At 34.8% G+C, this 21372-nt stretch overlaps 1 protein-coding gene across 1 annotated transcript in view; it reads left to right on the forward strand.

Moving 5' to 3' along the window:
• LOC114349403 (protein phosphatase PTC7 homolog) overlaps positions 1–21372 on the forward strand; it is a 136038-nt gene that overhangs the window by 25684 nt on the left and 88982 nt on the right. The window contains exon 2 of the mRNA XM_028299765.2: positions 13290–13469. Coding sequence (XP_028155566.1) covers positions 13290–13469 — 180 coding nt within the window. The remainder of the gene's footprint in view (positions 1–13289; positions 13470–21372) is intronic.

Genomic DNA, 21372 nt, shown 5'->3' on the forward strand with positions numbered 1-21372 from the left:
TACATCTTGCCATGTGTTTGGCCGGGTACACTCTCCCAGTGTGAGTTGTGTTGGCTTCGGATCCAGGCTTTTTTTCGTTCGCGGACGGTGCTTTTTGGCACTCCCACGGCCGGCTCTGGACCCAGGTATTTTGTAGCTGATGCTCTCTTGGCAAGTGCATCAGCTCTTTCATTGCCGTATATGCCCCGATGACCTGGAACCCATACCAGTATAACACTGTTATGTTGTGCCAGTCTATCAAGTTCTTGTCGACATTCCCACACCAGCCTAGAGTTCACCTTAGGGCTTATAAGAGCCCCAATGGCTGCTTGGCTATCTGTGCATATGTTAACCCGCTGCAGTTCGAATGCCCTCAGGTTGTTTTCTCTTGCACACTGCAAGATTGCAAAAATCTCTGTCTGAAATACGGAGGTACATTCTCCCAGTGGAATAGAAATGTTGAAATTTCCACCACTATAGAATATTCCTGTTTGAATGTTTGACAATTGGTCGTACAGCTTGAATTCTTTCACTCCAACGAGTCTCGGAAAGGGTTTGTAAAGACAAAGGGACGTGTTGCTTTAATAATTCCCAACGACCAGGGCTGCTGGAGAACAAAGAATAGAAACTATCAATGTTACCAAAAAATGTCACTACGTCGTGGTTCAGTTTTGCAGCATTGACACCAACTCTGTTGAGCGAGTGTGCTCCACAGGGAGAGAATATAGCAGACTGGTTTTTTTCAAGTATTCTTGATTGTACACCTTTAGTGTGTCCCCGCATGTTAGAGCCGTTGTCATATCCCTGAGCTCGACAGTCAGAAAGTGGTACTCCAATATTGTCTAAAGCGGACAGAATTTCATCAGTTATAACCTCACCTGTTTTCCCGCTAAAGTTCAGGAATTCAATAAATCTTTCACATACTTCGAATGTATTTTTTTCTTCATTTTGAAAAACATACCGTAGAATTAGTACATTCTGCTCCTGATGGGAAATGTCAGGGGTGGCATCAGCAATAATCCCATAGAATACAGACTCTTCTCGTTGGTGCAAAATAGTATTCAGTAGTTTTTTACCACAGAGAGAAATAAATTCATTCTGCGAGTACCATGAGAGATAGTGAGCTTGACCTATCATACTTTTTTTATTCAACTGGTTTTCTTTTACTTTGGCTAAATGTTCACGAGTTACTTCGTCATATTTTCCTATTAATTCCAATACTCCTAAAAAGTTTCCATTGTGAACATCACCGATCTGGGTATTTTCCCCTTGGAAAGCTAAACCTCTACTACTCAAGAATATTGTTGTGTCCAAAATTCGTTAAAGAATAGCTTTCCATCTTGTTGCTTCACAGTTAATAATCTGTTGCAGATTGCTGTCGACACCATGTCCTTTCAATGATATCTGAAGACTTTTCCATTCTAGGTAGTGTTTTCTGTGCTCAGAGCTTCTTTCATGCATCGAAAATAACCTGTATAATCGTTTGTATTGTTGTTTTTCAGGGAAAAAACCTTCTTCTGCAAGTTTACTTTTGTTTTGGTTTGAATGGAAAATGCTACAGGGTAAACAATGAATGCTGTTTTTTGTTTCACTCCACATTAACCATTCACGTGGAATTGCTTTACATGTTCTGTTGTCTGTTTTCATGTACAACAATGTTTCATGGAAATGTTTTCCTGAGGGGTCAGCTGGAAATGATTTTGATCTGGCCTGAAAAGCTTGAAAACCACCGTAGCACAATACTATTTCCTGCCGTATTTTATCACTCATCACCGCAGGCCACGTATTAGGATCGTCAAAATTAAAAGTTTTATTGTCATCGACAGTATCCTTACTAAGATTTGGATCAGCACTAGCACATTCGTCATTACTTCCCTCACATACAGTAGACGTAGAAGCATTTTGGATTGAAGCTGAAGAAGGTTGGGTCTGTGAGGCTGATGTAGGTTCTGGATTGAAATCCGGTTGAAATTCTTGCAACTCTTCTTTTTCATTACTCTTAAAAAACTTCTTAATATCCTGGCGACCTTTAGCAGATTGTTCTAATTTTTCTTTCTGGAACGTTCTTTTCAAAGCTCCAGACTTATGTTTATAGCTTGACATCTTAACCTGAAACAAAACACGACGGATAAAATCATAATAAGATCAATGGTTTTCGATCCTAAGCATAAGCATATAAATATTTGGATCTTTTACCGTTACCTAAAGTAAAGTTATGTGCTTTCCCATTGTATACAAACAAAACAATTGAGTAGGTTACATGTTTAAGTTGAAAAAGATACAACTATTGTTTTCCTTTAAATTTGCTTTTTTACACTATTGTGACGATCGGCTTTCTCAAAATGTATTAAAATTAATTATTATTTTTGTTTCGGGACGGCAAGAAAGCCAGATTACAGTACATATACAGTATGTCTAAACACTAATCTCTTGAATACCGTAACAAAAAACCAAGACGGCTTTAATTGTAAACAAACACAATTTTACTGTTTAAGAACATTTTAAACAAAGATACATTCAACTATATAATTACCTGTCAATAGTAATAGTAGAGCAGAGCACAACAATTAAACAATTCCGCCCATATCAAACGGAGTCAACAGACGAACTGATGAGAAGTGTTGATTTTTAGAACAAAGCGGAGAGACAAAGATGGACTGGCCGCGGAAGTGGGGGCGGGGCAGCTAGGCGCCTGGGGGAAGGGGAGGTAGAGAGAGTGTGTGGGGCCGGGGCCCGAGCAGGCTGTTGTACACAGGGTTGCCATATTACACGAATTATCGTGTAATTACACGATTTGTTCCTATTTTACACGATTACACGAATCAAGTACGAAATCTTACGATTTTTACCATTAAAAATTTTCAGTATTATTTTTAATACATTTTTATTAAAATTTACTTAATACTTCCCTGTATTGTTTAAAAATTACTTTGCAAAGAAAGAGAAATCCTCGGATATTTGTAATCTATACCTCTATACTTTCATTCCTAATCATAACATACCATAATGATAACATAAACATCATTGGAAGAGTCTCAAGTTAAGTACTCATTTACACTAAAGTAAAATATAGGGGAATCCCCTGAAAATATTAGTAAGGTATAAATATTAGCCAGTCACCAACCGTTCTTGAATTGTTACGCGCATGCGCGGTAGCGAATAATTATGCGCAGTAACACAGTTTTCGTTACTGCGCAGACTCGTAACCATTCAAGGACGGTTTATTAAGCATTTTCCGACTTTACACGATTTTACACGATTTTCAGTAGTCGAGTTTCACGATTTTTGCTTCACTTCATCTGGCAACCCTGGTTGTACACTAATATACAAACAACAGTAACTAGCATGTACGGTACGCACCTAATTCCTAATTATATCGTAAATAACCAATAACCTAGAATTAATAATTATTTCACAACACTCTGACTTTGTAATAATTATATAGGCCTATTTGAGTTTTTAATCTATGATCCCCTGTAAATATTCTGCAATTAAAAAAAAAACAGGCCTAGGCCTGGGCCCCCCAGGAGCCCGGGCCCTGTGACCAGAGTTGCACCAGCCCCACCCTTGTGGGGGCCATGAGTTTTCTCAGGATTCGAAAAAAATGAATCCCCATTTGAATAGCATTGCAGCCGAAAATACGTACCGATCCTCTTAAACGTTTTTTCTTTTAAAAGAAGCGTCCTGCCGCTTTTTTTCCAATACGTTTTCATGATTTAATTTAATTTAATATTTCCCTAGATATTCTATTTGTTTATAAGCCAAAAAATTGTTAATAATTTTAAAATATTCCTGAGGCCACCTAAATTATTCAATTTCAATTCTGTAAAGCACATTCGATAGGTACAGTGTCTTTTTATACAAAAATCATAGTTATTCTTATATGTATCATAATTATTGTGGTTATTATAGCGACCGTAAATTTTTAATTAACAATTCAATTGTTGCTAAACTGTTCATTCAATTTCCATTGGCTTCTGGAATTATAATCTATACAAAAAGAGCTTTTACACTACCAAGTTATTTAATTATTGATAAACAATTATATATTTATATATACCGGTGTTTTAGGCGTCAACGCCCTTCCGGTAGGGATCTATGGGGGAGTATCACCGAGCCGCAAGCCCTTATCCCTTGCCGTACTGCTTTCTCATAGGCCGATCAGATGCCCGCATATTCCAGTCTAAGCGCCAGATTCATATTTAGAATTTTATACTGACGCGTTAGCCTTTTTGTGATAAACAATTACTTATCTAAAATTTTAGTTGAAAATTAAAGATTCTGTTGGAAAAAGCGAGATTTTCCGGGGAAAATTTTCGTCGAAGTAAATCGGGAAAAACACGTCTCTATGCAGAATTTAATTACGGTGAATTTTTATTTGGGTGTTTTTGGTGTAAAGTTCAAATCTTTGGAGTTATAGAGCAAAATTGAAAAAAACACGATTATTTTTGTAAAGTAGCACACTATCTGCGGACTTTGCATACTTATATTATTAATATAAATATACAATCATAAGATTCGACTCCAGCAATAAAATTGCTGGTAAATAACGTTTCCCAAAAATGGCCTGTTTTCCGATAATCTGCCCAGACTATTGATTATTGATCAATTTTATTGATCTTGTGAGAATCCTAAAAATGGCAAAAATCAGCAACGTTCATTTATTTAACAGCTTTATAGAAACTGACCTCGTTTGCAACCAAATTTAAAAATTGCTTATGAAAGCTGCACTCTTTGATGCGGGTCTGTGGACGCTTGCCTTTATTCCGGTCTTTTGGTCTATAGTCTAAGAGCTGGGAGCGGATTTTGTACGTGATAAGTAATATAGAAAAACTATACGTGGATATGTTGAATTAGTTGTGTACATGACTTTCACCAACGGCCAGAAACCAGAGTGGGGGCCGAGGGTAGTTATAAGGGGTCAAAGTCGCGGTTTTTATTATTTTTTTTATGACGCTCATGATCGAGATAGTGCACCAAAATTTGGGAATAAGTAGGTCATGACGTACCTAAGTAAAATCTCTAGGGGCGCAACGCTGCGTGGCCGACAAAGGGGTGGGGGTAGGGGTGAATATAAAAAAAGGGGCTTTTTGCGACGTTCGTGATTGAGATAGTGCATCAAAATTTGGGTATAAGTAGACCATGATATAAGCAAGTAAAATCCCCAGAGCCGGAAACCAGAGTGGGGGAGGAAGGTAATTATAAGGGGTCAAAGTCCCGTTTTTTATTATTTTTTTTGTGACGCTCATGATCGAGATAGTGCACCAAAATTTGGGAATAGTAGGTCATGATGTAACTAATAAATCTCCAGGAGTGGAACGCTGCGAGGCCGACAAAGGGGTGGGGCAGGGGTGAATATAAAAAAATGTAAGGGGTTTTTTTGCGACGTTCGTGATTGAGATAGTGCACCAAAATTTGGGAATAAGTAGACCAAAACATAACTAAGTTATATCCCCAGAGGCGGAAACCAGAGTGGCGGACGAGGGTAGTTATAAGGGCTAAAATTCGCCTTTTTTATTATTTTTTTGTGGCGCTCATGATGGAGATAGTGCACCAAAATTTGGGAGTAAGTAGGTCATGACGTAACTAAGTAAAATCTCCAGGGGCGGAACGCTGCTTGGGGTACAAAAGGGTGGTAGGTGAGTATAAAAATATATGGGGGTTTTTTTGCCGTTCGTGATCGAGATAGTGCACCAAAATTTGGGAATAAGTAGATCATGACATTACTAAGTAAAATATCCAGGGGCGGAACGCTGCGTGGGGGACAAATGTTGTGACAGGTCACAAAAAAAATAATACACACTGCGACTTTGACCCCTTAAAACTACCCTCATCCCCAACTATGGTTTCCGGCTCTGGGGATTTTACTTAGCTAAGTTATGGTCTACTTATTCCCAAATTTTGGTGCATTCTCTCAATCTAGAACGTCGCAAAAAACCCCTTATATTTTTTATATTCACACCTACCCCACCCCTTTATCGGCCACGTAGCGTTTCACCCCTGGAGATTGTACTTAGTTACCTCATGTCCTACGTATTCCCAAATTTTGGTGCACTATCTCAATCATGAGCATCACAAAAGAAATAATAAAAACTACAACTTTGACCCCTTATAACTACCCTAATCCCCCATCTCAGGTTTCCGGCGCTGAGGATTTTACTTAGTTATGGCATGGTCTACTTTTTCCCAAATTTTGGTCCACTATCTCAATCACTAACGTCGCAAAAAACCCTTTATATTTTTTATATTCACCCCTACCCCCACCCCTTTGTCGGCCACGCAGCGTTCCACCCCTAGAGATTTTACTTAGTTACGTCATGACCTACTTATTCACAAAATTTGGTGTACTATCTCTATCATGAGCGTCACAAAAAAAATAATAAAAACCGCGACTTTGACCCCTTATAACTACCCTCGCCCCCCACTCTGGTTTCCGGCCGTTGGTGAAAGTCATGTACACAACTAATTCAACATATCCCCGTATAGTTTTTCCATATTACTTATCACGCACAAAATCCGCTTCTATCTCTCCGACTACTATACTTCTATACGAATCTGATCTACACGAATTTGATCTATGGATTCACTGTTTAATCAGTTAAATTTTCTAAGAATCAATTTCTCAAGTAGGTTCTATAGAAAGGATAAGATCTGTTTGTAGATGGAATCTAAATGTGTGATTTACCCAGTTTTGAAATAATTTTCACAACTTTCATTTATATTGATACAACTAATTTGAAGGTGACATTTTCGATTACATATTTGAAATTTGACCTTCAAGGAAATGTTCTTATCACCCAACAGGATGTTTTAAAAGACGTTAAGAAAATTAATTGGGTATAAGTAGGTATAGGTTATTTGTAATGGACCGACAGTCAAATCGATTCACAATAATTCTACAGTAATGAAATATACATCAAATTTTAAAAAAATTGTTATTTTATCAGAATATTATTAAGAACTATGGAACTAGTACACCAGACTATCTGTGAAAAAATCATTGGTGTCACGTTAAAAATCTTATACAGATACCTATTTGAAGGTTCTAACAGGTAGGTATGTATATTTGTATATATGTATGATAAGTAGCTAATGAAAAATTCGTGAAGATGTACAGTTGATTTTGCTTCTTTTCAACAATTTTAAAAAGTGTCAAAAATATTTTTTGCCTATACCTAAACGTTAGAGAAAATTGGTTCAAATAAAAATTGTAGATCATAAAAATTTCATTAATTTTGAGAGTTTCCAAATTAAAATAACGAATTGACCGAGATAATTGCAAAAAACCCTTATTTTTGGAGTAATTTCTAAATGTTTACACTTTAGTTTTTTGTACGACTTGTAGTATAACTACTGAAAATTGTGACAATTAATGCGTTATTAAAGTGTGCTAAATTCCAAACAAATCGACCAAATAGCTTATAAGTTATTGAATTTGTTTATTAGACCAGTAAGGATCTGCGAAAAAACGTCTATTTTTGGATGTGAGAGGTGGTATTAGGATTTTTGCAGATAAAGTTAGGTGACACCTTCAGTAATAATAATTGACTTATGCTCCTTCTCAAATATGCCCGGAACATTAATAAAAAAATTAAAATATTTAAAAATTTCGATAAACATCGATTTTTTTCTGCTTTCTTTGCTTATAACTTTAAAACGATTCGTTTTGGAACAAAGTCGTAGAGAAATAAAATAAAGATAATTGAATTTTGTATGATATAGGTACGACTGGTAAAAAATGTCTTAAGGTATTACCTACCTTTTCTGCAATATAGCAATAAATACAAAATAAGGGGGCAAAATAAGTCTGTTGTTATTCAATACTTAAATCGTGTACCAAATTTCATTAAAATCAACCTAATAAATTTTGCATAATAAATTTGCAATCTAAATGTTTTTAAAAAAGTTCAAATTTTTTAAATCTTTCTGAACAAAAAGTAGACCATTTTAGAAGTTGGCTAATTTTTTTACATATAAAGAGGTGCTCTACCTATCTAATACACTTTACAGAATTAAAATCGGATTATTTAAGGGGCTTCAGCAATGTTTTAAATGTATAAACATTTTTTTGGCTTATAAACAAATAACTTTGTTTAATAATAAAAAAATTAATTTTTAGCAATGCAAATAATTAAAACCGGTATGATTTGACTTATGCCTGGTTGCACCAACAGATCTTAAGCTCCACCTTAGCTAAGCTCTGCTTATAGATAGGGCCTCTTTGAGTATCATTTACGTTGCACCATAATTTTTAAATTCTTACCTTATTATCAATTATATCTATTGTTATATTATGGTATTCTTATTGTAATATATTATAATTATATTATATTAATTCTTATGATATTCTCGACTTAAGCTTAAGATCTGTTGGTGCAACCGGGCATTAAACTTTCAAATGCTGTCAGCAGAATTGCTATTTTATTTTTTAATCAGAAGTTATTCGCGTTCAAAAATTGCACATTTTTCGAATTTTTGAAAGTTCCACTGCGTTTATCTCGAAAACTATGCATCCTACGAAAAACTTGTAAGAACATTTTTTGCTTAGAATTACCCAAGAAATACAAAAAAATGTTTTATTTTGCGAAAAATCGATGTTATGTAATTCCTCAAGTTCTTTGTTTATAACAATCTTATCGACATCCGGATCAACTGTTACTCAAAAAAATCGTGTTCTACGGGTCAAAAAATACATAAAAATCTTGGTTAAGTCCATCTAAATAAAGGAGCCCGTAGCATCCCCTCCTGGCCACAGCACTAATTTGTTTATAAGCCAAAAAATTGTTTATAACTTTAAAACATTGCTGAGGCTGCTTAAATAATCCTATTCCAATTCTGTAAAGTGCATTAGATAGGTGGAGTACTTCTTAAATGTAAAAAAATTGACAAATCTTTGTATGTTTTAGTTTTTGTTGTGCAAGATTTTAAAAAATTTTAATTTTTTAAAAAAAATTTAGATTGAAAAATTATTATGCAAAATCTAGTAACTCAATTTTAATGAAATTTGTTGTAAGTACGGTTTTAGCACATTACAAAAACTTTCTAAGCGAATTAGGAAGTTTCCAAGTGTAACCTAAGTGATGGAAAATCATTGAATAAGGACAGGCTTGTTTTGCCCCCTTATTTTATATCTATTGCTATTTTGAAGCAAGGGTGATAAATTAAGACATTTGTAACCAATCGCATCTGATAGAAAATTTAATTATCTTTGTTTTATTCCTATAGGACTTTGTTCTAAAATGAATAGTTTTTAAGTTATAAGCAAAAAAGTAGAAAAAAAACGATATTTTTTGAAATTTTTAAATATTTTATTTTTTTTTATTAATGTTCCGGGCATATTTGAGAAGGAGCATAAATTAATTATTATTAACGAAGTTATCACCTAACTTTATCCGCAAAAATCTGAATGCCACCTCTCACATCCACCTAAAAACAGATCTTTACTGGTCTATATCCCGTAAAGCGATTATTTAAACAACTACTGTCCTTGCCCAAACAGTGACTTTACAGGTACGTATTTTGTAAATTGCAATCGACTCTTTGAGGAGACTTCATTTTTAAGGTATATTAAAAAAATTCAACATTTTATTAAATGTAGGATGTAGGTATTATTAAAAAACAGTTTAAAAACAACATGTATATTAACATGACATGTTTTATGTAGCATGCTTAACAACATTCATAAGTTAGCGGTGATCTAGCAGCTTAATTTATTGTGATCAAATCTTATTTACTCTTAAGATAACTAACTGCACACTTTCTGTATCTTCTTTTCTTCTGGTAATGTGACCAAATTTTTGCAAGTGCTTCTCTTTCAAAAATATGCATATCCCATCTTCATGCTCTTCATTTTATGTTACTGGAGCATTATTTTGCACGTTGAGGGGTGAAAACCCTCAAACAGATTTAGAAAATACTCTGCTAGTTGTTAGTGAGGATTTTCGTGTATAATAACAACAATCATCATCATTCTCGTTGCCTTTATCTCAATGCGGGGTCGTATAGGGATATCTCTATGCTTGTGTCATATAAGTATCAATCCCCTTTACTACCATATCCTGCCCTCCCCAAGATCTTCTTGGTTCTTCATATGTTGTAATTAACGTCTCGAGGTTATTTTTTTCCTATTTCGTGCCTATTTCTTTTTAACTGCTTCAGTTCCATCATATCCCGTCTTATGGCTGTTTTATATAATTTTTCCTTCAGCTTCATTGGAATTTTTCTGTCACACAACACACCACTCGCTTCTTTCCACTTCATCCATCCAGCCCTAATTCTACTGAACGCATCTCCATCTATTTCTCCATTACTCTGTAATACCGATTTTAGGTACTTAAAACTATGATTTTTTACAATATTTTCACCATCTAAAGATATCATTTGATTTGTAGTAACTCCATCTGTAAATGAATATTCCAAATACTCTGTTTTTGTCCTACTAAGTTTTAAACCTTCTACCCCAAGAGTTTGTCTCAATTGTTCCAGTTTTTGGTCTAAGTCGCTTTTACCATGTCCTATTAACAATACATCATCGGCATAAATTAAGCACCAGGAAATTTTACCCTGTAGTTTCGCTGTTATCTGATAACTAATGAGAATAAATATGTAAGGACTAAGCACTGAGCCTTGGTGCATTCCTATTTTCACATGAAATTTATCAGTCTTTCCCACACCTATCCTGACATAAATCGCATTTTCCGATTATAGCGCCATCTATCAACAATTCTAAAAAATGTTTCGAATAAATGTTAAGTACCTACTTATTTTTTCATGGGGAATCCAAATCTGCAATAAAAACGGGGGTTCCTATTTAAGATTTTAAAGTACCCCCACCCCACTTTCTGGGTGTTTAGTGGGGGTAGTGTTTAGTGTCATTTGATAGGTTTTTGAAAAATATTAAACACTTCTTTTTTGTCTTTTTATTTGGAAGTGTGTATTTGCCTATTGTATCACGTTAAATCGTTTTTACCGATTCGATCCACTATTTGAAAAAATTTATCGAATAAAAGTTGCTTATTTTGAAGGAATCCAAATCGGCACTAAAAAATGGGGGGTTTCCATTTAAGATTTTCAATTTATCCCTCACCCCACCTCCAGGTGTGGAGTGGGGATCGTGTTTAGTGTCATCCGATAGATTTTTGAAAAATATTGAATACGTATTTTTCAGTTTTTCGATCCGATGTTCATTTCGCGAAATATTCGACTGATCCGCTACTTTTGGGACACTCTGTATATCCTGTATAATAACATAATGTCCTGTATAATAATAACAGTCTTTACTAATAAACTTTTTATCTTGTTTTATTACACCACGTTAATAGATTTTGAAATAAACATTTATATACCTAAGTAGGTACCCTTTCAGACTAAGACACTGGTGTCTGACACCGGTGTCCGCCACCGGCAGGAAAGCATTATTGTTTTAAATAAACGACTACAGAAGAGCCACTTTGAGTGTCTGGCTGATTTTAGTGGCTCAACGCTCAACAATGCTTTGCAATTGAACACCGGTGGCGGACACCGGTGTCAGACACCAGTGTCTTAGTCTGAAAGGGTACTAACTAAAAGGTCTACAACAGGAAAAATTGAATTAGTTTTAGTATATGAAATAGCGCTTAAGGGGATGGGTAAGTATTTTCGGCTGCAATGCTATTCAAATGGAGATTTATTTTTTTTGGAATCCTGAGAAAACTAATAAGTATTTTTGAAAAATTTAAACGCAGAATGAAAGATTACGTTCTTACCGAGGGCCGAAAGTCCCTGAAAACTTATATACTGTTTATTTTAATAAACTAAAGGGGTGGAGAACTAAGAGAAAATGTAGTGTGATTTTTAATTTCAAATAAATATCTCATTCAAAACAAACTTCTTATTTATTCTGAGGGACTTTCGGCCCTCGATAATAATTAAGTCTTTCATTCTGCGTTTAATTTTTTTTTTAAATATTTATTAGTTTTTTTTTCAGGATTCGAAAAAAATGGACACCATGTCCGTGGTGATATTTTTCAAATCGAACATTCGCTATCTTTGTCATACAACACAATGAGTCAAATAGAATATGATGACAAGACAGTGACAGTTTTAAATATTTGACATGGCATCGGGAATATTTTGTGTTGTGGATTAAATAATATTATGTATAGGTCTGGATCCCGCGTATGAAAAAAAAGTTTATTAATAGCAAGCTGAAAATTTGTTAATAGCTTATGAAAAAAAAGTTTATTAATAGCAAGCTGAAAATTTGTTAATAGCTTAAGGGTGTCTAGTCGGACAAACTTTGATATATGGGAACACTGGAACAGGGGAAGTTTTAATTGTGGAACAGGTTAAAAATTTGAACGCTCAGACCACGAAAACGGCACATGTATTTTGTCCGACAGAACAGACTTAAACTCTCCGAACAGAGATTAAACTCTCATGCAAAAATCAGACTGCTATTTATCACCTAATGGGCGTTTTAATGAGTGGAACATGTAGAATATGTCAAATGACAGGAATTATGACAGGTGATAAATAGCAGTCTGATTTTTGCATGAGAGTTTAATCTCTGTTCGGAGAGTTTAAGTCTGTTCTGTCGGACAAAATAAATGTGCCGTTTTCGTGGTCTGACCGTTTCAAATTTTTAACCTGTTCCCCAATTAAAACTGCCCCTGTTCCAGTGTTCCCATCTATCAAATTTTATCCGACTAGACACCCTTAAGCTATTAACAAATTTTCAGTTTGTTATTAATCAACTTTTTTTCATACGCGGGATCCAGACCTATTATTATTGATAGTGTATTTGAGAAATAATTGATTTAAGACGTGAGCTTAATAAAAAGTTATTTACTGTTTATTATTTATGGAATATCCAAGCAGAGAATACATCAGGATATATTCTGTGATCCATAGTAACAATATATTATTACAAAATCACTTTAACACTTTTCCTCTTTTCTCGATTGAGTATTAGTTTTTGTTGTACATATAAATTATTACAATCACTCAATACATAGTGAAAAAATTATCACATGTATTAATTTAATTAATAATTTGCAATTATACAAATAACAGTTGTCCGCAAGAACATTCAAAAGCCATCTCTTTAAAGTTAATGATGACATTGTCAAGTAGAATGACATTCTAGTAATGTTTACATATCCATACCAGTGTGAATTTTACTACACGTAATTTGCCGTGTAAAGACAGAAAAAGTAGGGATAGCCGTAAAATATTTGCGAATTATGTACCGATGGCCGTAACAACAATGATGATTATTTTTATCTTGACCACTAGATATAGTAAAGTTAAAAAATATTTTTTTATTTCAGGTGTGGCAGATGGTGTTGGGGGATGGAGGGCGTATGGCATTGATCCCGGTGAATTTTCCTTACACTTGATGAAAACGTGTGAGAGATTAGTTAGGTTAGGTCGTTTTACTCCTACGAACCCTTCAGAACTGTTAGCGAAAAGTTACTATGAACTTCTAAACCATAAGAAAGCTATTTTAGGTAAGATTACATTAATTTTTTATTTTTTGCTTTGCTTATCTTTGTGTATTATTTCGTGATTCCTGATATTGGGCTAAATAGTCCAATTAGCCATTATACAGAGTGAGTTTTATGTATGGAAAGCCTCAATTATCTCGGAAACGGCTTGCACGATTTTTATGGATTTTGGTGGGTAAGGGTTTTCTAATGCGGCCGATATTATAGTGGTAATTACATTGTTGTCAGATCTTCCGTTTTTCTGAAAATCTAATGAACTTTCTTATTTCAAATAGAACACCCTGTATATTTTTTGCGTTTTTAAGTCCTTAAGAAATACTGATTATTTTTCATGTTATATTCCCTATATATAAATCCATAATTTCGGAGTTATTGCTACATTTATTAAAAAAAATTAAATAAATTATAAAAATCAATTTTTTCTTCCCGGGTGAACATTATTTTAGGTTCTTTGGACGATTGAAAACAAAAAAGGTCTTTTGTAATTTTTCTCTAAAGTTAATCGTTTTCGAGTTATAAACAATTAAAAACTGAAAAAAATCTAAAAATGACGATTTTTATGGTTTAAAAATACAAGTCAAAAATATAATTTTTTAAATTACGAAGTATCTAAATTGAAGCTCAAACCTTCTTTTATCATTTACGTTTTATTCTAAAACATTGCTTTTTATTTGTTAATGAACCGTATATGAGGGGACGGCCGATCGGCCTTCATTAACAACTAAAAAACAATGTTTTAAAATGAAACAAGCCCAAATTACTTAACGGTAACTGATAAAATAAGGTTTGAACTTGAATTTTTTTGAGGTGTTTTTGAACCTTAAAAAACGTCATTTTTCGATTTTTTTCAGTTTTAAATTGTTATAACTCGGAAACGATGAACTTGGGAGAACAATTACAAAAGACCTTTTTTGTTCCCAATGATCTAAATAACCTAAAATACCCGGGCCAAAAAATTAATTTTTATAATTTGACCATTTTCGCATTTTTCAAATTTTAAATCGCGTATAACTCAACAACAGTTAATTTTAGAGAAAAATCACAAGAGACCTTCTTTGCTCAGAATGACCCAAATTATCTAAAAAAAAATTGTTCGAAGTGAAAAAATATTTTTTGTGAATTTGTTTAAAAAAAATGTTTAAATAATTTTTTGACCAAGGTGCCGCCTGGCACCCTGTGGATTTGTTATAAGGGCCTCTTTTTGAGTAAGTTTGTGCAAAACAATCTAATCGAAATAATTTTCCCCGTCACAGCCTCGTTTACTAGTGCATTAAGTTTAACCAACATTAGTGAAATTAAAAAAATTACATAAAGGAAGGCTTGTGTGTAACAATTATACATTGTCACAAAAATAACTGCAGTAATAATTTCACGTGACTAGGTGTCGGCTTGGAACGGAAAGATTAAATGAAATAAACGTTATTCCATCAGTGGCAGCGCTAGGTCATGCAAAAGAGGAAATAGATTATTTTTATTTTGAAAATTCCTTAAAGGGCTACCTTAAAATCACAGAATGTTTTTGATATAAATATATCATCAGTGCTGATACGTAGTACGTTAAATTTACATTATTATGTATAATTCCAAACGATGGATAAAATTGTCATAGATACGGTCCTTAGGCATCACATGACTGACCACACAACACGTGGGTTGCTGATCTGAAGAATATGTCCTTACGTTATGGGGGATTTTAACGCTCGAATAGGCAACCAAGTAATACCTGGAATTAAACAAAAACATAATGAGAATGTCAAAAACGAAAATGGAGAACTGATGATAAACTTCTGCACGAATAACGAACTTCGAATAAACAACACCTTTTTTGACCACAAAGACCAACACAAATATACATTCAATAATACCCGTGGACAAAGATCTATGATAGATTATGTTGTAACTAACAGAGATATACATCCATCAAAAATAATTGACGTAAGATGCCTCAACTCAGCAGATGTAGGTAGTGACCACAGCCTAGTATTATGTAAAATTAGAATCACCATGAAATGCTTCAAACCTAAGAGAGTGGCACCAACACAAACAAAAATCAAAGTCGAAGGACTAAGTACGGAATCCACGGAGTACTTATATAGAAAAAGAATATCAGAGAAGATTGCTGATAATGAAATACTAGAAAACGATAACATCGAGGAAAGCTGGGAAAACTCAAAAGTAACATAATTAACGCAGCAACAGAATCACTTGGAGAGAGGAAAGTAACGAATACCAATATATCAAAAAAGAAAGCCTCATGGTTTCGAGAGGAAGTGAAGATAAAATGTGAAGAAAAGAAGAAAGCCTTTTTACAATACAGAACACAACAGGCATACAACCACTATAAAAGAATTAGAAACGAAACAAACACTCTAGTCAGACAAATAAAAAGAGAACACTGGGAGAGTTTCTCAAAACAGATGGAACACGACTTCTACGGAACACAAAAGGAAATATGGAGAATGATCAGAGGACAAAGAAAAGAGATGAACGAACTAATAAAAACGAAACAGATTCAGAAGGAAACTTGGGCAGACTATTTTCGATCTCTGTTTGCTAAAGATAACGATAACGAACCACCAACACCTGAAGTGACAATAAACGAAGAAACAAATATTGAAGAAGCAGAGGTAACGGAAGCATTAAGGAAATTAAAAAATAGAAAATCACCAGGAGAGGACAGAATATCGAATGAACTCCTAAAGTATGGAGGACAAGACCTAACCAAACAATTATTAAAACTAATCCAAAAAATAATAGAACAAAACAGAATACCACAAGAATGGAGATCAAGCATCCTAATACCTCTCTTCAAAAAGGGAGAAAAATCGGACCCGGAGAATTACAGAGGAATTAATTTATTAAACACAACACTACAATTAACGACCAAAGTGATAACAAACAAACTGAATAAAATTATGACATTAGCAGAAGAACAACAAGGTTTTAGGTCGGGAAGATCATGCACCGACGCTATATTTATAATGAGGCAGATTCAAGAAAAATCGTTAGAATACAACAAACCGGCATACTTATGTTTCGTGGACCTTAAGAAGGCATTCGACAGGGTCAAATTAAAGGACGTTATCCATTTATTGTACGCAAGAGAGGTACCTCTAGGAATAATTAAAACGATCGAAAATATCTACCAGAACAACACAATAAAAGTAAAAGTAGATGATGGACTAACTGACCCAATTGAAGCTGGCAATGGGATAAGACAGGGAGATTCCCTGAGTCCTCTGTTGTTCAACCTGATCATGGACGAAATAATAAAAAAAGTAAGAACAAAAAAAGGATACCAAATGGGAGAAAAACAACTTAAAATAATCTGCTATGCAGACGACGCAATACTAATATCTCAAAGTGAAGATGATTTACAACGTATGCTGCACGAATTTAATATAACCGCTAGAAAATTTAACATGTTAATTTCCCCAAAAAAGACTAAATGCATGGTTATAACAGCAGATCTAATAAGGTGTAAATTAGAGCTGGAGGGTCAAATAATAGAACAAGTCATGGAGTTTAAATATCTAGGCATCACACTATGCAGCTACGGAAAGCTCGAAACAGAAGTGGAAGATCAGGTGAATAAAGCAAACAGAGCCGCAGGTTGCCTGAATGAAACAATATGGAGAAATAAAAACATCGGAAAAGAAGTGAAAGGCAGAATTTACAAAACAGTCATCAGACCAATAATGGCATACGCGGCAGAAACACGACCTGATACAGAAAGGACAAAAAGAATGCTAGAAACAGCAGAGATTAGAAGAGGCAGAGAGGCCTTCCTAGAAGAGAGTAGAAACATTGCGAAAAATCGATGGTAAGACGATGTGGGATAGAGCTAGAAGTGCAGATATACAAAGGAGATGCAAGGTGGACAACATTAATAACTGGGTGAAAAGCAGAAGAGTAGAATGGAACGACCACATAAGCCGAATGACAACAAATAGAGTAGTAAGGACGGCGAGAGACGGTTCCCCAATAGGAAGACGATCAGTGGGAAGACCACGAAAAAGATGGAATGACAACTTACTGGAGGCACATTGAAAAACAGACAGAGTAATGTCTATATAAATAGAAGAAGAAGGAATTATGGACGATGGAAAGCAACTCTTGTGGTCAGTCATGCGATGCTTAAGGGTCATATCTATGACAATTTTATCCATCGTTTGAAATTATACAGGATATGGTAAATTTAAGAAATTTTCAAAACATTTAAAGGGTTTATACCCAAGTATTTTTGGTGGCTCAGTATGTGATTAATCTGTATCAGCACTGATGAAGATATATTTATATCTAAAACCCTCTGTGATCTTGATGTAGCCCTTTAAGGAATTTTAATAAATTATATACCTTTTATAATGCAGTTTCAATAAAATAATTTGTGGTATACAGCCAGCTACAGGAAAATTCTTTCCTTGTGGAAGTAGATTTTTGTTACATGGAAGCTCAAACTGTAGACTCTGTGAGAGAGAACCTAAAACAATCAACCGTATTTTGCATGACTGTGAACAAGAGATCGCAGACGGCAAACAATTTTTGGAGTAACTCCACTTTGGAGGAGTTTTTGCCAAGTGACTCCAAAAACATGTGGTACCCATCCACCAGACCTGTACAAGTTGGTACAGGATTGCAGAATTCTGGAATGAATAAATGGAAAATGTCCAATTGGCTGCAGCACGCCGGTTTATAACACACGGCTACCGAAAAAAAATCCATGTGAAGTTAATCGAGGAACTTACTCAAACATACCAGCTTAGAACGAGATCCGCCAAGGAGGTGCAAATAATACAATAATTACTTAAAATGAAAGGGTATGAAATGAGAGGAAATCGGATTAACATTTCATGCATTTGCAGACGGTGCAGTACACAGATAACGATCTGCAACGTAATTATTATGTACATTTCAATATTTTTACCTTTAAAACATCCTGAGATGTCAGCTTCAATTAGATAGTGTAATTATCAAGCATGAAATGAAAAAAAAATTATACAATATAACCAAACAAAAACCTGCTTCCTCTTTATAAGCAGTTCTGCTTATTCATTGTCGAATTGATAACTCTATGAAAGGTTGTCACTCCATCTTTTGCGCGGTCGTCAGATACTTCTGCCGATTTATTACTTGCTATATTGACCACACGGGTCTCTCCTACTCTGCTTATATGGATATTCCATTCTTTTTTTTTTCTATTTTTTCATTTTCTTCTAATGTCTTCGCTCCTCTTTCGATATCTTAGGATATTTTCTTCAATCCTTCTCAGTATTTTTATATCGTTTCTAGTAATGTTTGTGTTGTGGCTGTATCGTGTCTTGTTCCTGGTGCATATGTCATTATTGTACATTGTTCTCCTAGTAGTCTAGTTTCACTTAGACCAAGGACATCCCACTTGATCTTAGTTAGTTCTTCTTCCAGTTCATCCATTCTTTCTGGTGCTTTGAGGGTTCTGGCATTGAAACTAGCAATATAAATATGTTGGTTTCGGTGTTTTAACGAGTTTTTACCCCCCCCCCCCCCCAGATTCCATGAGGCGTGCGGGATTGAGCACCCACCTGGGGACCAGATCCTATTGTTTTAAAACTCATTTGGGGTGAGTTAACCATAACACGCTGCGAAAGACGAGTTGGCGAGTGTGAGGGGGATATAGGGAAGGAATTTGGGATTTTGGTAGGATAATACTGGGGTTTGGGCCTGGTTTCCTCTAAGTAGGGAGGGATGCTACCTCCCTGAAGTAAGTCTACCCTTTATCGGGATCATAGAGGGGTACACCCGCTACCACTCGAGGACGTGCGTAGCAGGACGAAGGTGGAAGATGTAATTGGAAGAATTGCGCAAATGAAATGGAACTGAGAAGGACACGTGGCACAACAAAACATCGAAAGGTGGACGAGAAACATTGTACATTGGAGACCACGCGAGCACAATCGTAGTAGAGGAAGACTACAAAAACGATGGCTAGACGACATCAAGGCAAAAATGGGAAGAAACTGGCACCAAATAGCACAAATCAGAGAAGAATGAAGAATTCATGAGGAGGCCTTTATCCAGAAGTGAATGCAAACAGGCTGAAGAAGAAAAAGAAGATGTCATTATTGGTCTTACACTGTGTTTATAAATGTTTACACTAAAACCAAATCAAGGCCAGAAACGTAAAAACCAAAAGGCTATAACAGAAATGAAGATACTTCCTGGTATATAAGTTGCCTGTCTCTAGTTTTGAAAAAGTATCACAATTTGAATACTTAGATTAACCATAATGAACACGGGAAAAGAAGGAAAAGAGATAGATAAAAAATTAATAAAGAGGAGCAGGGCGATAGGGTCCCTACATTCAATAATGAAAGCAAGAAATATGTCAAAAAAGCTAACCTGCCAGTCTAAGTCTACGAGACAGTAATCAAACCCACAGTTATATGTGCCAGCGAACGTGGATTACGAACCAGCAGAAAGAAAAGAAAGCAGAGATCTGGGAAAGAAAGGTGAATGAACGGAGAATATTTGGAGAAGACGAACAAATGGAGAAATAATTAGGATGTATGGAAAACCAATAATTACAACAAAAATACGAGCCCAAAGAGCTATATGGCTTGATCACATTATACAAATGCCAGAGAACTGAAATGTTAATTTCTTCCAAAGAAGAAATGGTTGGAAGCAGTAAAACAAGACTCGTCAGAAATAGGCGTGAGATATTGGAGAGAAAAGGCAAGGCAGCGTAAAGATGGAGTGAAATATCCAAGTTTTTAGATGCCAGGGTCCTACAAGGCCTGTAACGCAGTGGACACTAGTAAGATGTGTAATAAAAATAAACCGTATCGTTCTATTATTGACAGTTGTAAATCATGAAAATATTATTTTCATCCGTCCTTGTAAAATTATATGTTCTCCGCCATTGTTATGCATGTAAATTTTAAAGATAATACCTTGTGATCTAAACTATGACGTCAAAAGTCATGTGCACCGGCAAAAAGCGAGAAAATATTCTCAAACTCGTGTGATCGACAGCATAGGTGTATATTTAGATTTTGCAATTGGATTATTATTGGATTATTTCTGAAACGAAAACACTGACGTTTAATGAGATGTTGTTTTCGTGGTTTGCAAAATACTTACTGCTTTTATTTATAAAATGTCTAATCCAATAGCAATAGTATATGATCATTTATTTATTCTGAGATTATTTCGCTGGTACCTATGATTAATGTGATTCCTAATACATTTCCAGTGAAAATAATAACTCTTTGATAAGTGTTGGCGATACAATTCTTTTTTATATGCGTGTCCGCGAAGATTATAACTTCGAAAATATTTATAACGAAAAGATTTAGTTCATAATAGATGCCGACGAAAACAATAATTATTTCCCTTTCTGTTTCTGTGTCTGCCGAAGAAAACAATTATTTCTGAGAACTTTTAGTAATTATAATTTTCGTGGACCCAAAAACAAAATGATGTTTTTTGCTGATACTCCTCAAAAAATAAATTTTTTCGCTAACACTTTATTAGGGATTATAATTTTCACAATCATATAATCGAAAATAATATTCTTCGCGGCGTTCATTGAAAGTTCTACTCTTAACGGCATTTTTCGGAGTTATACTTTTCGTAGGCGGCGGCGATTTGTGATACTCAAATTGAAAGTGCGGCAATGAACTTTAAAGCCTGCTTTAATATCATTGACGGTCTTTTTTAACATGTTAAACGTAGGCCTCCTTTATTTATCGTAATAATATTAGATATCTTACCATTGCCTGTTTATTCTAAAGTTATGCATCAACCAGACGATCAAAGCCCAAAAGGCAGGGATTACATGTAATTTAAAATAAAACCAAATTTTATGTCGAACAATACAAACACGAGGGCTGGAAACGTTAACGAAGATCTTATTACCAATGACCAA

The sequence above is a fragment of the Diabrotica virgifera genome, chromosome 1, assembly GCF_917563875.1.
Source record: "Diabrotica virgifera virgifera chromosome 1, PGI_DIABVI_V3a".
NCBI classification, from domain to species: domain Eukaryota; kingdom Metazoa; phylum Arthropoda; class Insecta; order Coleoptera; family Chrysomelidae; genus Diabrotica; species Diabrotica virgifera.